The sequence below is a fragment of the Schistocerca cancellata genome, chromosome 3 (genome assembly GCF_023864275.1).
Source record: "Schistocerca cancellata isolate TAMUIC-IGC-003103 chromosome 3, iqSchCanc2.1, whole genome shotgun sequence".
NCBI lineage: Eukaryota > Metazoa > Arthropoda > Insecta > Orthoptera > Acrididae > Schistocerca > Schistocerca cancellata.
Window position 1 is genome coordinate 329,166,915 of NC_064628.1, and position 14,340 is coordinate 329,181,254.

The 14,340-nt window shown below is 40.4% G+C and overlaps 1 protein-coding gene across 1 annotated transcript in view; it reads right to left on the reverse strand.

Moving 5' to 3' along the window:
* Positions 1-14,340, reverse strand: part of LOC126175025 (dnaJ homolog subfamily C member 16) — a 163,180-nt gene that overhangs the window by 124,545 nt on the left and 24,295 nt on the right. Inside the window, exons 3-5 of the mRNA XM_049921526.1 lie at positions 2,104-2,306; positions 1,693-1,973; positions 1,432-1,612 (exon numbers count right to left, since the gene is read on the reverse strand). Of these exons, the coding sequence (XP_049777483.1) occupies positions 1,432-1,612; positions 1,693-1,973; positions 2,104-2,306 (665 nt within the window). The remainder of the gene's footprint in view (positions 1-1,431; positions 1,613-1,692; positions 1,974-2,103; positions 2,307-14,340) is intronic.

Sequence of the window (14,340 nt, forward strand, 5' to 3'; positions counted from 1 at the left end):
GACGTGTTCTACATCCTTGACAATATATCTAGATGACAAAATGCATATCCAATCCCACCTACAAGGGAAATGGGAGAGATTGAGGTGTGTGAAGAGGTGTAGGGTGTCCATCCTTCCTTGTTCTATGTGTTAATGGTGTAGGGCAGAGTGGTTAACACTGGCAAGAAGTACTCTTCACCAAGCACTGAAGAGTGGCTTGTGGAGAGTATATGTAGAAACAGATGAATACATAAGCATGTGTGAATGTATTACATACATTATGAAAAAGGACTTCCATTTGGACGACAGATGCTGTACAGGATTGGGGAAATAGTGTTCATTCAAAATAGTGAGCTAGTGTTTTTATATTCTCTGGTTTTAATATGTGTGAATCTATTATAACTGTGCAGCCTGACTTCTGATGACACTCTGATATTGCAGTTTTAACTCCCAAGATAATTAGGGGTTGTACTGCACCTTTAAGGAGACACAATGCTAGTCTATAAAATAATAATAATAATAATAATAATAATAATAATAATAATAATATGCTTAGACTGTCCACACACATCAGATATTGAGTAAATTTGACAACAGGAAATAAAAATCTACTTGACAAGGATTTAAAAGCTTTGAAAAATGTTCAAATGTATGTGAAATCTTATGGGACTTAACTGCTAAGGTCATCAGTCCCTAAACTTACACACTACTTAACCTAAACTATCCTAAGCACAAACACACACACCCACGTGCGAGGGAGGACTCGAACCTCCGCCGGAACCAGCTGCACAGTAGTGCATGACTACAGCGCCCTAGACCGCTCGGCTAATCCCGCGCGGCTAAAAGCTTTGAACTCTCCATCAAACAATATGGAAAGTATTATGACAACATTTATGACTAGAACTATACAGGGTTCAACTTCTGCTAGCAATTAACGAAGGCGATAAGGAAATTTACACTCAGTTTTCTACTGCATTCAGAAAAGGTAAGAAACTTTCTCACTGTTCTGATACTGCAATGGCACAGCCAATTTTTCAAAAAGTTAATTTGGGGGAGTTGACAGCTACATGTTCTCACAACACATGAAATGACTTCCACTACTTGACAGGATTTCTTATACAGTAGGGGTAGGTGATCATTCAGATCTGACACAAATTGCAATTATGCAAAAGTCTTGATCACACAAATGTTACATGTTTTGAAAAACCATCGTCAGACAAAAGCTGTGGGGCAATGTACAGAAATTTGTGTACACTGTCCCATACCTTGTCTGACAATGATTTATCGAAACATTTCATATTTAATAAAGAACTGTGCTATCAAGATATTTTCATGGTTGCAACTGTATGAAAATGATACCCTTACAGACCATTTATGGCACACACAAAATCAATTTAAATAATATCTACTGAACTAACTTCACATCAGGTTGTAGTTTTAGATGACACTTACCCAAATGCAACACGTTCCCTGTAGAAAAATGCCATTAATAGGTACCGTAACCTCACTGAATCATGGCGCTCAAATATAAGTGCTCTAACTCTGTTGTCTTTCCAACCACTCAGAAATAAGGAGACTGTTTCATCTTCAACTGGCTGAACTAATCGATATGGAAATCTACTTCTCACAAATTCTGAAAATATTTTTGGAGTTATGAAACAATGTTAACTTTATTTAACAATACACAGATATTAATAATTCTCTGGTTCTTACCAACAATTTTTTGAACACTAAAAAGTGAGTCTCTATAAATACTAGCTTTCCCATCCAACAGTACAACAAGAGTAGGCAGTGTATGGATGCCAATTTTTTTTGTCAGCATTGGCTCATTTTCTGAATGAACTGTAACAATGCCAAATCCTAATGGCTCCAATTCTTCTATTAATCTTCTCCATACTGGCTCCACTTGCAGACAAGCAAAGCACCAATCCGAGTAGAACATTACAAGATATGGAATTCTGAAACTCTTTGGTACAATTTTGTTCTCAAAAGCCCTGAAAATTGATATAAAATTAGTATAAAAGATGGAAATATTTGTGAACATTAAACTGTACAAAATTACAAATAATAAAAAACACTGATAGTATAAAATTGTAGATGATGAGTTCCCTGAAGATCACTTACCGAGTTGTGACACTAAGCTGATGAAACGTAGTGATGTCACGATCCTGAAATTGAAATTTAAAACTACCTCCATGAGTGCCAAAGAGATCATCAAATGGATCTCTTCGATACTGACTATAATCACGTTTTGGACGTAGAGGTGGAGTTTCTTCCGTTATCCCAAAATTGTCATACTTCTTTCTTCGTTCAGGATCAGTTAAAAGCTTAATGGAAGGAAATAAAATATTATTATGCTAACTATTATAATATTTATAAACATTTAATTACTGCATATGGTACACATGTCCATCTCTAAAACATTAATACTAAAGATCCTCACTGAACTTGTGTCCGCAGCCCCGACAAACTCTTTGCATGACCTGATACTGCCTGTAGCTGTTATTTTTTCTTTATTTGTATACAACTGTGCACATCCAGACAAGGCCTTTTTTAAATAACTGTACAAAAATTCAACGATGGCATAAATGGCATAATGTCAGTGACCTGGGAGTCCTCATCTTCTTCCACTGTGACTATGTTACAGATTTAAATATAAATTTTCTTTGAACTTAACAAAGAGGGTGGGGAGAGGGGAAGAATTTCAAACAAGTTTGTTCTTCACTGCATTCACTTAATTAGCAACATTAATTGACAACTGTTGCAGAAAACTTACTGTCACTAAAAAACAGGATGGGACGTAGGGTCAGATTAATGGTTACTCCCAGCTGCCTTTCTCTATTTACTTATAAACATCTGCAAGTATCGCTTGGAATATGAGACATTGGATTATTAAAACAGCATTTTCTGGCAGGGAATGAAACTGAATATAACAAATTACCCAAGAACATGAAAAAGTTTACTAAAACAAGTAAGGCATTATATGTAATCAAAGATTATTTAGAAGATTCAGATTTTTTTTAGTGGTCCTTAATGAAAGGGGGTTACTAAACATCTTGTCACATTACAATACTGTAACACTTCTGCAAGAGAATCATGTGCCAAGATCTACAGCGCATGACAGTAATGTCTTGTCATTCTTCTGAGTTCAACATCTCACTCAGCATGGGGAGATGCTGACTCAGTTTTTCAGGTGGACTGAGGGGAGAACATACATCTACATATACCTCTATCTACATACATACACCTATACACCGGTAGCCACCGCATGGTGCATAGCAGAGGGTACTTTGTATACCACTGTCACTTTCCCATTTTCTTTTCCACTTGTGAGTGGTTTCCAAGAAGAACGATTACTGGTAAGCCTCCATGTTGCTTCAAATCTTATTTTATCTTCACGGTCTTTTTGCATGATATATGTAGGAGCAAGTAATATACTGGTTGACTCTTACACATATGTACATTCTCAGAAATTTAACAGCAACCACACCCCAATGTAGAATGCCTTTTTTGTAACATCTGCCACTGGAGCTGGCTAAGCATTTTCGTGACATTTCTGCACTTACTAAACAAACATGTACTGAAACATGCTACTCTTCTTTGGTCTTCTCAATTTCCTCTATCAATACTATCTGGTACACATCCCAGACTGATAAGCAACATTCAAGTATTGATCAAATGAGGGTTTTTTAAGCTAACTCCTTTGCTGATGGACTACATTTCTTGAGGATTCTTCCAATGAATCTGTCTGGCATCTGTATTACCCACAATTATTTTTATGTTATTCTTCCACTTCAAACTACTCCACACACATACTCCTAGATATTTTATGGAAGTAACTGTTGCCAGTGACTGTTTTGAAATAGTGTAATCAAACAATAACATATCTTTTGTCTACATACATGCAATATTTTACGTTTAAACAATGGTTGGAAAGTCAATTTTGAGAAGGATTGATTTCTATGCATTGTAAAGATAACACATTGAGATGCAGACAGGCACACTGAACAGACTGTTACATGTTAAGCTTTCGGCCAAATCCTTTTTCAAAAAGGAAAGGAAGACGAATACACATTCAGACACCTCACACTAAGATAACCAATATCTCTGGTCGCTCTAGCTGGACTACACCTGTTGCATTGAATGAAAGCAGCTATCAGGAGTGAGGAACGGCGGAGAGAAGAGCACTGTCTCGAAGAGTATGCAGGAATGTGAATGGGGCAGGAAAAGGCTGCAAGAGACAGTGTCAGGACTGTGGAGAAGTGAATGGGAGCAGGGCAAGCAGTGGAACAGAATAGGAGCAGTGAGGGGAAAAGACTGGTGGGTGCGTTATCAGAGTGTGAGAACAAGGAGGGTGAGGGTACATGAACTGGTAAGCAGTTACAGGACAGATGAGGTGGAAACTGCTGAGTGGAGGGTGTGGGAACTGTAGATTATTGTAGTTGAGGCTCGGATAATTTCGGGAACAGAGAATGTGTTGTACAGATAATTCCTGTTTGTGCAGTTCAGAAAAGCTGGTGTTGGAGGGGAGGATCCAGATGGCCTGGAATGTGAAGCAGCATTAAAATCAAGCATATTATGTTCAGCTGCAAGTGTCATAGGCTGGTCCTCTTCACTCTTTGCACGGTTTGGTAGTGGTTTGTACCAATACAAAAACATATGCAATGATCGCAGCAGAGCTGGTATACGACATGGCTGCTTTCACATGTGACCCAGCTTCTGATGGGGGTAGGATAAGTAGATCACATAACAACGAAGCAAGGACACCACAAATACTTGGGCATATGTACAAGGAAAATTACATTAATCTTACAACAGATCATGGCCCCTATAGACTCTGACCACTGATGTGCCTCTTGCCAATATTGTCGGAAAGTCCCACACATAGCTTGTACTGCCTGCATAAATGGCAATTAGTCACTCCACCAAATTCAAATTACAATATATAGACATCACTGGCTGCAAAGTGTAGCCTTTACAATTCCCTCTACACTGCAACAAGTCGCAGGTTTCTCAAACAGCACTTGCAAATTCCTATGCACCTCAGTCCAATCCACCATTACCATACACAAAAGCAACACAAAAAACACATCAAAAAAATAAAGCCCATTCACCAAACATGTACTTTTCAAACCACATCCAGAGCTGACGACTACTTTGCAGCCGCAGAGTCCTCTTGACAAATGGCAACAGCTGATGTTGCAGTAGATACTTCTGACACCAGATTGTTGAGGCTACATGGTTATCACAACAGTGACAGAGAAAATTGCTATTTAGAATGAAGCACTGTTTCCTTTGTCCGCAAATGGGTTGACAGTGGTTGTGGTGATTATTGGAATCACGTGGTGGACTGCTAGTGAGACATCCCTGGATGAACTGGACTTTCAGCCATTTTAGGTACAGAGGTATTGTTACTGCTGGAGTGGACATCGTTGGCCTCGGAATGACACAGCTAGCCACGGAAAGTGAGCAACCCACCACCAGCATGACTGCTTTAACAGCTGTGTGCATAAGCAGTGACACCTAGTGATGTCAACAAGGTGTCAGTGGCTGACAGAGAGACTACGCACCACAGCTGATGAACGGCAGCCATGTCCATGCTGCATGCTCACCTAGAACTGCAGAATACACTACAAGGATGAACGATACTCAAACTGTATGCTCCACCATAACTGACATCAAAGGTGTGTGGCTACCTTGGGTGATGGTCAGTGACAGGGTGGTCAACAAGAATCAGAGTGCAGCGAAGTACCAGTTTGGTTGGTTGATTTGGGCGAGGGAACCAAACTGCGATATCATTGGTCCCATGGATTTGGTAGGGAGGGGGAGGAAGTCAGTCGTGCCCATTCAAAGGGACCATACCAACATTTGCCTGAAACGATTAGGGAAATCACAGAAAACCTAAATCAGAATGGCCGGACACGGTGTTTGAACCTTCATTCTCCCGAATGTGAGTCAAATGTGCTAACCACTGCACCACCTAGCTCTGTAACATACCAGTCCAGACTTGAACACACATCTCAGCAGGGAAATGGTCAACCTCTGGAAGTAGTCACCTGGTAGGTGATTCTGCTGTGTGAAGACTCCAGATGGTCCACACATGATCTTCTGCTCTTGTGGATGCCTGTACGTTGTGGAGTCTTAGTCCAGAGGGAAGGACAGCAGAATATGGGCGGGGGAGGGGGAGGGGGGGACAGTCCTGTCTGGCGGAGCTCCAGATACTAGAAGGTGGCAGGACAAGCCTGCAAGGGGCATTGTTGAGAGGCAGTGGCAGAGGGAATGGGATGAGAGGTGGGGTGGTGGAAAGGAAGAGGAGCAGAGAGGGGAAGAGTGTTGGGTGCATTGGCGGAGAGTGAACACAATGATTAAGAGGGGCCATGAATTGGGTGGAGTTTATAGGACAGGGGTCAGAAACAGTTGGGTGGAGGGTGTGGGAACAGTAGGTTATTGTAGAATGAGTTTAGGATAATTTTGGGAGTGGAGAATGCTTGTAAAGGTTACTCCCTATGTGCAGTTCCAGATACCTCGTGGTTGAGGGGAGAATCCAGATGGCCTGGATTGTGAAGCAGCCATGAAAATCAAGCAAGCTATGTATAGCTGCTTGTCATGCCACGAGGTGACCTAGCAAGCTCTAGGCACAGTTTGGTGATGGCCATTCTTTCTGGAGGACAGCTGGTTGGTAGTCGTACCAATACAAAAGTATGTGAAGTGACTGCAACTGCAGTATATGACATGGCTGCTTTTGCAGGTGGCCCGGCCTCTGATAGGACAGTATAAGCCTGTGTCAGGACTGGAATAGGCAGTGCTGGGTGAGTGGATTGGGCAGGTCTTGCATGTAGCTCTTCCACAGGTGTCTGTCTGTGAAAGTCTTTGTGAGACCTTCAGCATACTGGGAAAGGGAGTACTTGTCATTGTAGGTAGATACATCATACCTCAGGCGGTGTGGGAGGGACTTTTTGGTGTGGAAGGGATGACAGCTGTCAAAATGCAGATACTTTAGTGGTTGCTGAGTTTAATATTGACTGACTTGTGGATGGAGCCAACACAGAGCAGGAGGTGAAGTCGAGGAAAATGGCATACTGAATTCAGAAGGACCAGGGGAAGCGGATAGGAGAAAAGGTGTTGAGGTTGCAAAGGAATGAGGATAGGTTTCTTAGCCCTGAGTTCAGATCATGAAGATATCATCAATGAACCTGAACCAGACCGCAATTTTGGGCTTTTAGGAGGCTAGGAAGGTTTCCTCTACATGGCCCATAAACATGTTTGTGTCGGAGTGTGCCTTATCGGGTGCCCATGGCTGTGCCACAGGTCTGTCTGTACAGCCTCCCTACAGAGGAGTACTAGTTGTGTGTTAGGGTAAAGTTAGTAAGGTGTGGCTTTTTCATCACCTTCCAAACCCCTCACGCTCTGAAATCCCAGCTACACTGTATCAACATTCATCATCCTCGCAGATATTCACGTCCCCCCCCCCAACTTGCTGTGCCACATGAATTTGTGAATCTCGACCTAATGAATTCCCCTCTCTCTTCCCTTATCCCAAAACGCGAATACTCCCACACTTCATCCATTTCTTCCCTTTTCCCACATTTTTTTATATTTTTTCATAAATTTGTTTGCTCATATTATTACATATTTTCATGTAGTGATTAATATTTTTACATACTGATGTGTGTTTTTACATACTGGTACATGTTTTTTTACATTATTTGTGCATATTTGTGTGTGTGTGTGTGTGTGTGTGTGTGTGTGTGTGTGTGTGTGTGTGTGTACGTATTTGTGCTTGTCTTTTCCTTATTATCCAGCGCCCATACGCCATCTAATGCCTTCATTGGAATTGTCCGTAACAGCTTAATCATAAAAATTTTCTTCTCTGGACCCCACCCCTCTTTTCACAATGACTTTTACCTTTTCAGATTTCGGTGAGTGTACCACACCCTCACGAACCTGGTACTCCCAAAAAAGTATCTCCATAGCACAGGCATCAGAGTATATCTCTGCTCCCTCCACAAGACACTTCTACTGTGCAATTCTTACCACACACATCATATCTCTGAAACTGAATCCCTTGCTCTCCAGCATGTGGAAGGGTATTTCAGACATCACTTCCACAAGTTATCCAACCTGCTGACATCCTACTGCCACCTTGGGGCACCACTATCCAACCCTTATCCTATCCACAGTGTTCTTCCTTGTTAACCCCTCCTAGCATCCAGACGCTACCTAACTGACCTTCTCCACCAAAATCCTCAGCCTCACTGCAGTTTCAGTCCTGTCAAAAAGCCTAACCTTCAGCCTTACATCCAAATTTAACCACACTGGGCTTGTCAAACTCCTACTCTTCTTCTCCTGATCCAAGCAATGGATGGAAACACTTCTTTCCCAACAATCCCTTCAACCATGGCAGTCATAATCTCAACATTGAACCCAGCCTCATTTCATATGACCATCCAATCCTCTACTCCACCCACACCCCTCGCACCTTCCAAGACTTCCTTACCTCCAGCTTGGCCTCACTATCCTTACCCAAGTACCTTCGCAAGAACACCAGCCTTTCAGCAGAAAAAAAGGACAGCCATACAGAGCCTCAAAACAGATCTCACCTAACCATCCTACATCCAAACAAAGGTTCCACCACTGTCTTTATGAATCACAGTGACTCCCTGGCAGAAGACTTTTCCCAATTGTCTGATTCCTCCACATATAATCTTTGCTAGAGTGATCCCATCCCAGAAGCCCAACATGACCTGCAATTCCTACTTAAAGAGTTTAGGCCCTTTCCAGAACCTCTCATCTGAATCCATTTCCCTCCTTACACCCTAGACCACCAACAAATTCAACTTGTAAATGCTCCTCAAAATCCACAAACCCTACATCCCCAAGCACCAAGAACCCTGATGCCCATCATCTTGTTGCTGTTGAACACCTCTCACAATGTTCTTCAGATTCCAAAGCTATTATATCATTACACTCAGGGTATTGGGGGGGGGGGGGGGGGGGATGGCAAAAAAAGGCCTTCAGTCACAAATTTTCATGTTTTATTCAGTACACGATGCATTTCGGACCCTATAGGTGCCTCTTCAGGCGTAATTCGTCTTAATACAGGCTTCATTTGTTCTCTTGAATAAGATGAAGTGCATATACCTGTCACGAAAAGATCATGTTAGTTTATGAATTTCGTGAGTCAGACGTGGGAAATATGTGTGAAATACTGGAAAAGGTGAATAGTGTAAACTTACCAAATAATCCAAGAAAAGTGTTTTTAACGTTTTAGCAGCAGCATCAGTTTTCTCCTCCATTGATTACAAACATATTACTTCATGCAAGAGGCACATTTGCAAACACATGCTTGTAAACACTTCACAGATGTTTTTGTACATGGTGTGGTCAATAATGAATTTTTCATATTGCTAAAGATATAATTATTAAACAATTGACATATGCAGGAAACAGTTGATATATGCAGGAAATAACTTAAGAACAGATCTTTAAAATTACTGAAATAGCCGTGGCTTGCAAAATCTGTTTGTTCATTTAACATCGATTCTGGTTTTTGATTTTGTGGAGGTATATCTCCAGTTTTTCTAACAGATTTGAGGCCTTACCATTGGCTTCATTATGTAATACAACCAAATTGTTTTCTAGATTGTTGATGACACGTTTCGTTTCCAACATACATTGTGCAGTGATTCTTTTTCAAAGTGGCTGAGCCTGAAAGGATTTACATTGTCTTGAAAACGGGTCCCCTCTTCCCATTGCAGGCTTATCCTGTCCCTTCCTAGTCTCTGGATGCTCCACCAGACAGGACTGTTCTCTCCCCACACCCATCTTCTGCTATCCTTCCCTCTGGACTTAGGCTTCACAAGCTACAGGCATCCACAAGGGCAAAGATCATGAGTGGACTACCTGCAGTCTTCACACAGCAGAATCACCCACCAGGTGACTACTTCCAGAGGGTGTCTGCTTCCCTGCTGGGATGTGTATTCAAGTCTGGACTGTGTAATGTCTCTTGCAGCGGTCTCTCCACGATATTTTCAGAAATTTTATAAATTATATAACTCAGTACATATCTCGAAATATCTCTTCTTATCTTACCGATTATCAATGCAAAGTAGTTTCAAGCCCAATTATTCCTTGGAGCGTCCATTTACTCCATGGAAGAGCTTCTCTGCTATCTATGTTTTCTCTTATGAAAAGAATAGAGTCTTCTTGCCGATTAGTCGTGAAAGAAGGATGTATATGTATGTATTGTTGAGCTAGTCGCCATCTTGATGAGATTCTGTATGAGAAGGAATTTAATACATGAACTAAACTAAAGTAAGTGTGCTCGCGTATTATTTAACGGATTATTATTATTGACAGTGTCTGCTCACTACGCTGTGTTGCACGGGATCAGTGGGGAACGTCTGATTTACACTGGACGAACCTGCTGTTTTGTATGCTCAAGATATCCAGTTACTTCAAATAAATAGGCTAACACGGTCTTACCAGCAGATCTCCGGTCTTCCCCATGTGATCACTGAAAGTTAATAATTATTACAAATGTTTCCAGGAGATCGACTGACAATTTTCGTCGCACCGAGCCTTCGAAATTGCTTCACTGCCTTATAGAATTTAAGTTAAGCTTAATTTAATCAGGATAGAACAGTATTGAACTGTGTGAATGTGATAAGCCTGCTTTGTCAATGAAAATTCCCTTAATATACGCATGTTTTTACTATCCTGATCAGTGAGGCTAAATCAGGCCGGTGTGAGAGAGGTTTTTAAATTTTAGATCCCATACAAAAAATATATTAAATTTGGCGACCGTGACATGACTCATTTTTGAGCATTACTTAAATATTGTGTGAATTTTATGTTGCATGTGCACGAGACAAAAGAAGACGAGGCCTGTTCCAGAAGTCACAATTTCGCCACAACCTACGAGAACGTCGTTCAGGCCAGACAATATACAATTAAATTTTTGTAGATAGAAATTTATAATAACTATTTAAATGTCTATCGGTTTGAATCAGATTGATTGGGTTGAGCTTTAGATACAAAGTGTTTATTAGAAGTGAGTATTATGCAAAGTTTAGGTCAGTGACATTATTAACTCAGATGCGAGTGACTTTATATGTTTGTTGTTCTGTGTATTAATGATTCTTACTAGGGTGGCTTATAAAATGGCAATGCAACAGCAGAGCGAATCACAACAGCCCTCAGCTGTTTCTGAGGTTAGTGAAACATTAGACGCTAGCTTAACTGAAGTAGTGCCTCGCGGCAGCATTAGTCAGGCCCCACAACAAAGCTTAAGTGTTTCGATGTCATCTGAGCAGGACGAAATAAACCCATTGACTGTAATCATGCAGCAGTTAACACTGTTAGCCAAAAATGTAACAGACTTAACTAAAGCACAAATAGAGACTAAAAGGGAAATAAATGAACAATTAGCAGCCAATAAAGGGGAATTAAATAATATATTAGTAGAGAGTTTCCAGAAACTTGATGATAAATTAAATAAAACTGCGGAAGAATTGAAAATTCAGAATGAAAAGACAGAATTAAAATTAGCTGCTCAAATTGAGCAAGTCACTCAGCAGTGTAATGAAAATGCGAAGAAGTTACGCCTATGTACGCAACTGAGTATGTTGCTACTAAGCTTGATACTATTAAAGAGCAGGTCGAGTCAATCCCACAGATAGTTCAAGCACAAGAACAGATGCAATGTTCTATCGTGGTAATTCCGGTATTAGTTGAAGTTCAAGATGAGTTAAAGCAACAAGTAAACGAGATGTCAGCAGATATGCGGATTTGAGACAATCACAAGACAAGATGCCGAAGGACATCCAAAATTTGGATAAATCCATAAATAACATAAAGGAGAGACAAGACGAGGTTGATCATAAGGTAAACATTCTCGCGGGAAAATTCTCGCAGTTAAGTTTAGAAAGGAATAGCATTTCTTCAGACAATATTGAACATACGGTCAGAGCAGCTGTACAGTCTATGACCGAGTGTTCTGAAGAAAATTTATTTAATAAAAGTTTTCGAGAAGCCAAAGAACAACTAGGCGAAGAACTTAAACAATGGAAAGAAAACATTGAGAGATCTTTAAATCTATCTCGATAAGATTTGTGTTCCACGCAAGGAAATGAACCCATGACAAGATCTATCAATGAAGCTACATTATTTACCCGATCAAGTACAGACAGGGACATTAATGCACACGTTCGTTTTTGCAATCAACGTCAATCACAAAACTATGAGTGTAGTCATAATGCCTGTAATTGTAAAAGCAATACTGAGGAGAAAATGCTGAAACAACGTCAATTCCAGATCTACAACCCAGACAAGAAAAATGTTCATCCCGTAGTGTTTATAAGAAGTTTTAGGGGAGTATTGCCAAAAATTTGGAGTGAGTGGCAAAAGGTTAGTTTCGTGACCGGTTATATTCAGGGGTCAGTAGCTATATGGGCATCTGATATGATATCAACTTGGGACACATGTGAAGATTTTGAACGAGCATTTTTATCCAAATACTGGTCCGAAGGAGTACAAGAACGTTTAAGGCAGGAGGTATTATACCCGGAACCTTTTTCTTTTTCACGTGGGTCTTTAAAGAAATACTTTGAGAAATATATAAACAAATCGCGGTATTGGGATAAGCCTATGCCTCTACAAGACGTGATTGGCATATTAAAATCTCGACTTCCGGCCAGCATCAGAAATAGAATGCTGTATATTAATGAGCATGACCTTGACTCTTTCAGGACTACGCTTGACACTATAGATATGATCGAGGAAGATGGAACATCGGCCAAGACAACCAGTTATGCAGAGGAGAGCGATTGAGGCGCCAAATGCAAACCGGAATGGAAACGGATATAATAATTATTATACTAGGAATAGTCAGAGATTCAACAGAAACAATTGCAACAGAAATGGAAATTTCAATAACAGTGCTGCGAGGGGCAGATTCAGAGACAATCGAACAGGTCGCAGATACAACCCAATGTTTGGAAATGCAAGAGATTATCAGAACCAGCAGTTTTCAAATAATAATAATGCGTACAGAAATTCTGACACTCGATTTGAAGCAAATAACACAACCATTCATCAACATCAACCAGTCATAACAGAAGTAGTAGATGATTCAAGAGGAAATAATAATCGACATTTAAACTGAAGAGGGCCGCTTTATGCTCCGTAAAGTCGGCCGGGGAATACAAAAGGGGCAAACCTGTTTTAAACTAAATTAATTCCGTGGCAATGTTGAGATATAATGAAGGTGAATTAATGACAGATGAATTGACAAGAGACTTAGAGGCCTGTGTAGTCGAAGATAAAAGGGTTCCTGTGTCTGAGATAATCACAGAAGTGGGAGGAATTTTAACCAATGTTGTATTGGACACAGCTTCATCTACAGACGTAGTATCCGGAACTTTGTTTCGCAGAATTAGTAAAATTAAGAAAATCCCTGTCCTACCAGTACAAAATTGCCGAGGTGCAGTGGGAGCAAAATCCAGGAACGTCAGGATACAAACGCTTATAGAGGTAAAATTGGGAAATGTAGATAAACAATGCGCATTCCTTCTAGTGGAAAAGTTGTTAGTAGATTGTATTCTTGGCATTGGAACTTTGCAAGCTTGCAATTGCAAGTTGGACTTGGTAGAAGAAAAGGTGCATTTTAAAATCGAAGATCAATTTGTTACACTGATCTTACTGAGAAAGGAGGCAGTGTATGAGCAATATTTCCGTGGTGCTGCTGTGCAGTTGATTTGTGCTGAAAATAATAATATGTGCCGACTACCGATCAAGTCAATTCAAGAAGAGGATTTCAGACACACAGTCGAACAGAAGATTGCTGAGTCAGATTGTCTAACGGATAGTCAGAGGGAACAATTATTCAATATATTAGCAGAATATGAGTCAGTTTTCCATTAAAAGTACGGAATTATTAGAGGATATGTTTGTACATTACAGATTAAGCCCCATAAAACATTTTGCCGCACACACTATCCCATTCCCTGGTGATTAAAACAACCAGTTCAGGAAGAGATACAAAAATTGTTAAACTGGAATCTTATTGAACCGTCGAACAGCCCATATTGTTCTCCGTTGCTTGTTGTACCAAAGCCAGGAGGAAAAGTTCGATTGGTATTAGATGCAAGGGAAATTTACAAAATTATAGTACCTGTGCGCACACATCCGGAGAACATCGATGAGTTAATACAGAAATTTCAAGATGTATCCTATTTAACCAGTATTGATTTGAGAAGTTCGTTCTGGCAAGTCCAGTTAGACAAGGACTCAAGAAAATATACTGCTTTTATATATGGAGGGAGAAGCAATCAGTTCAAGGTCGTTCCGTTTGGTCTCAAT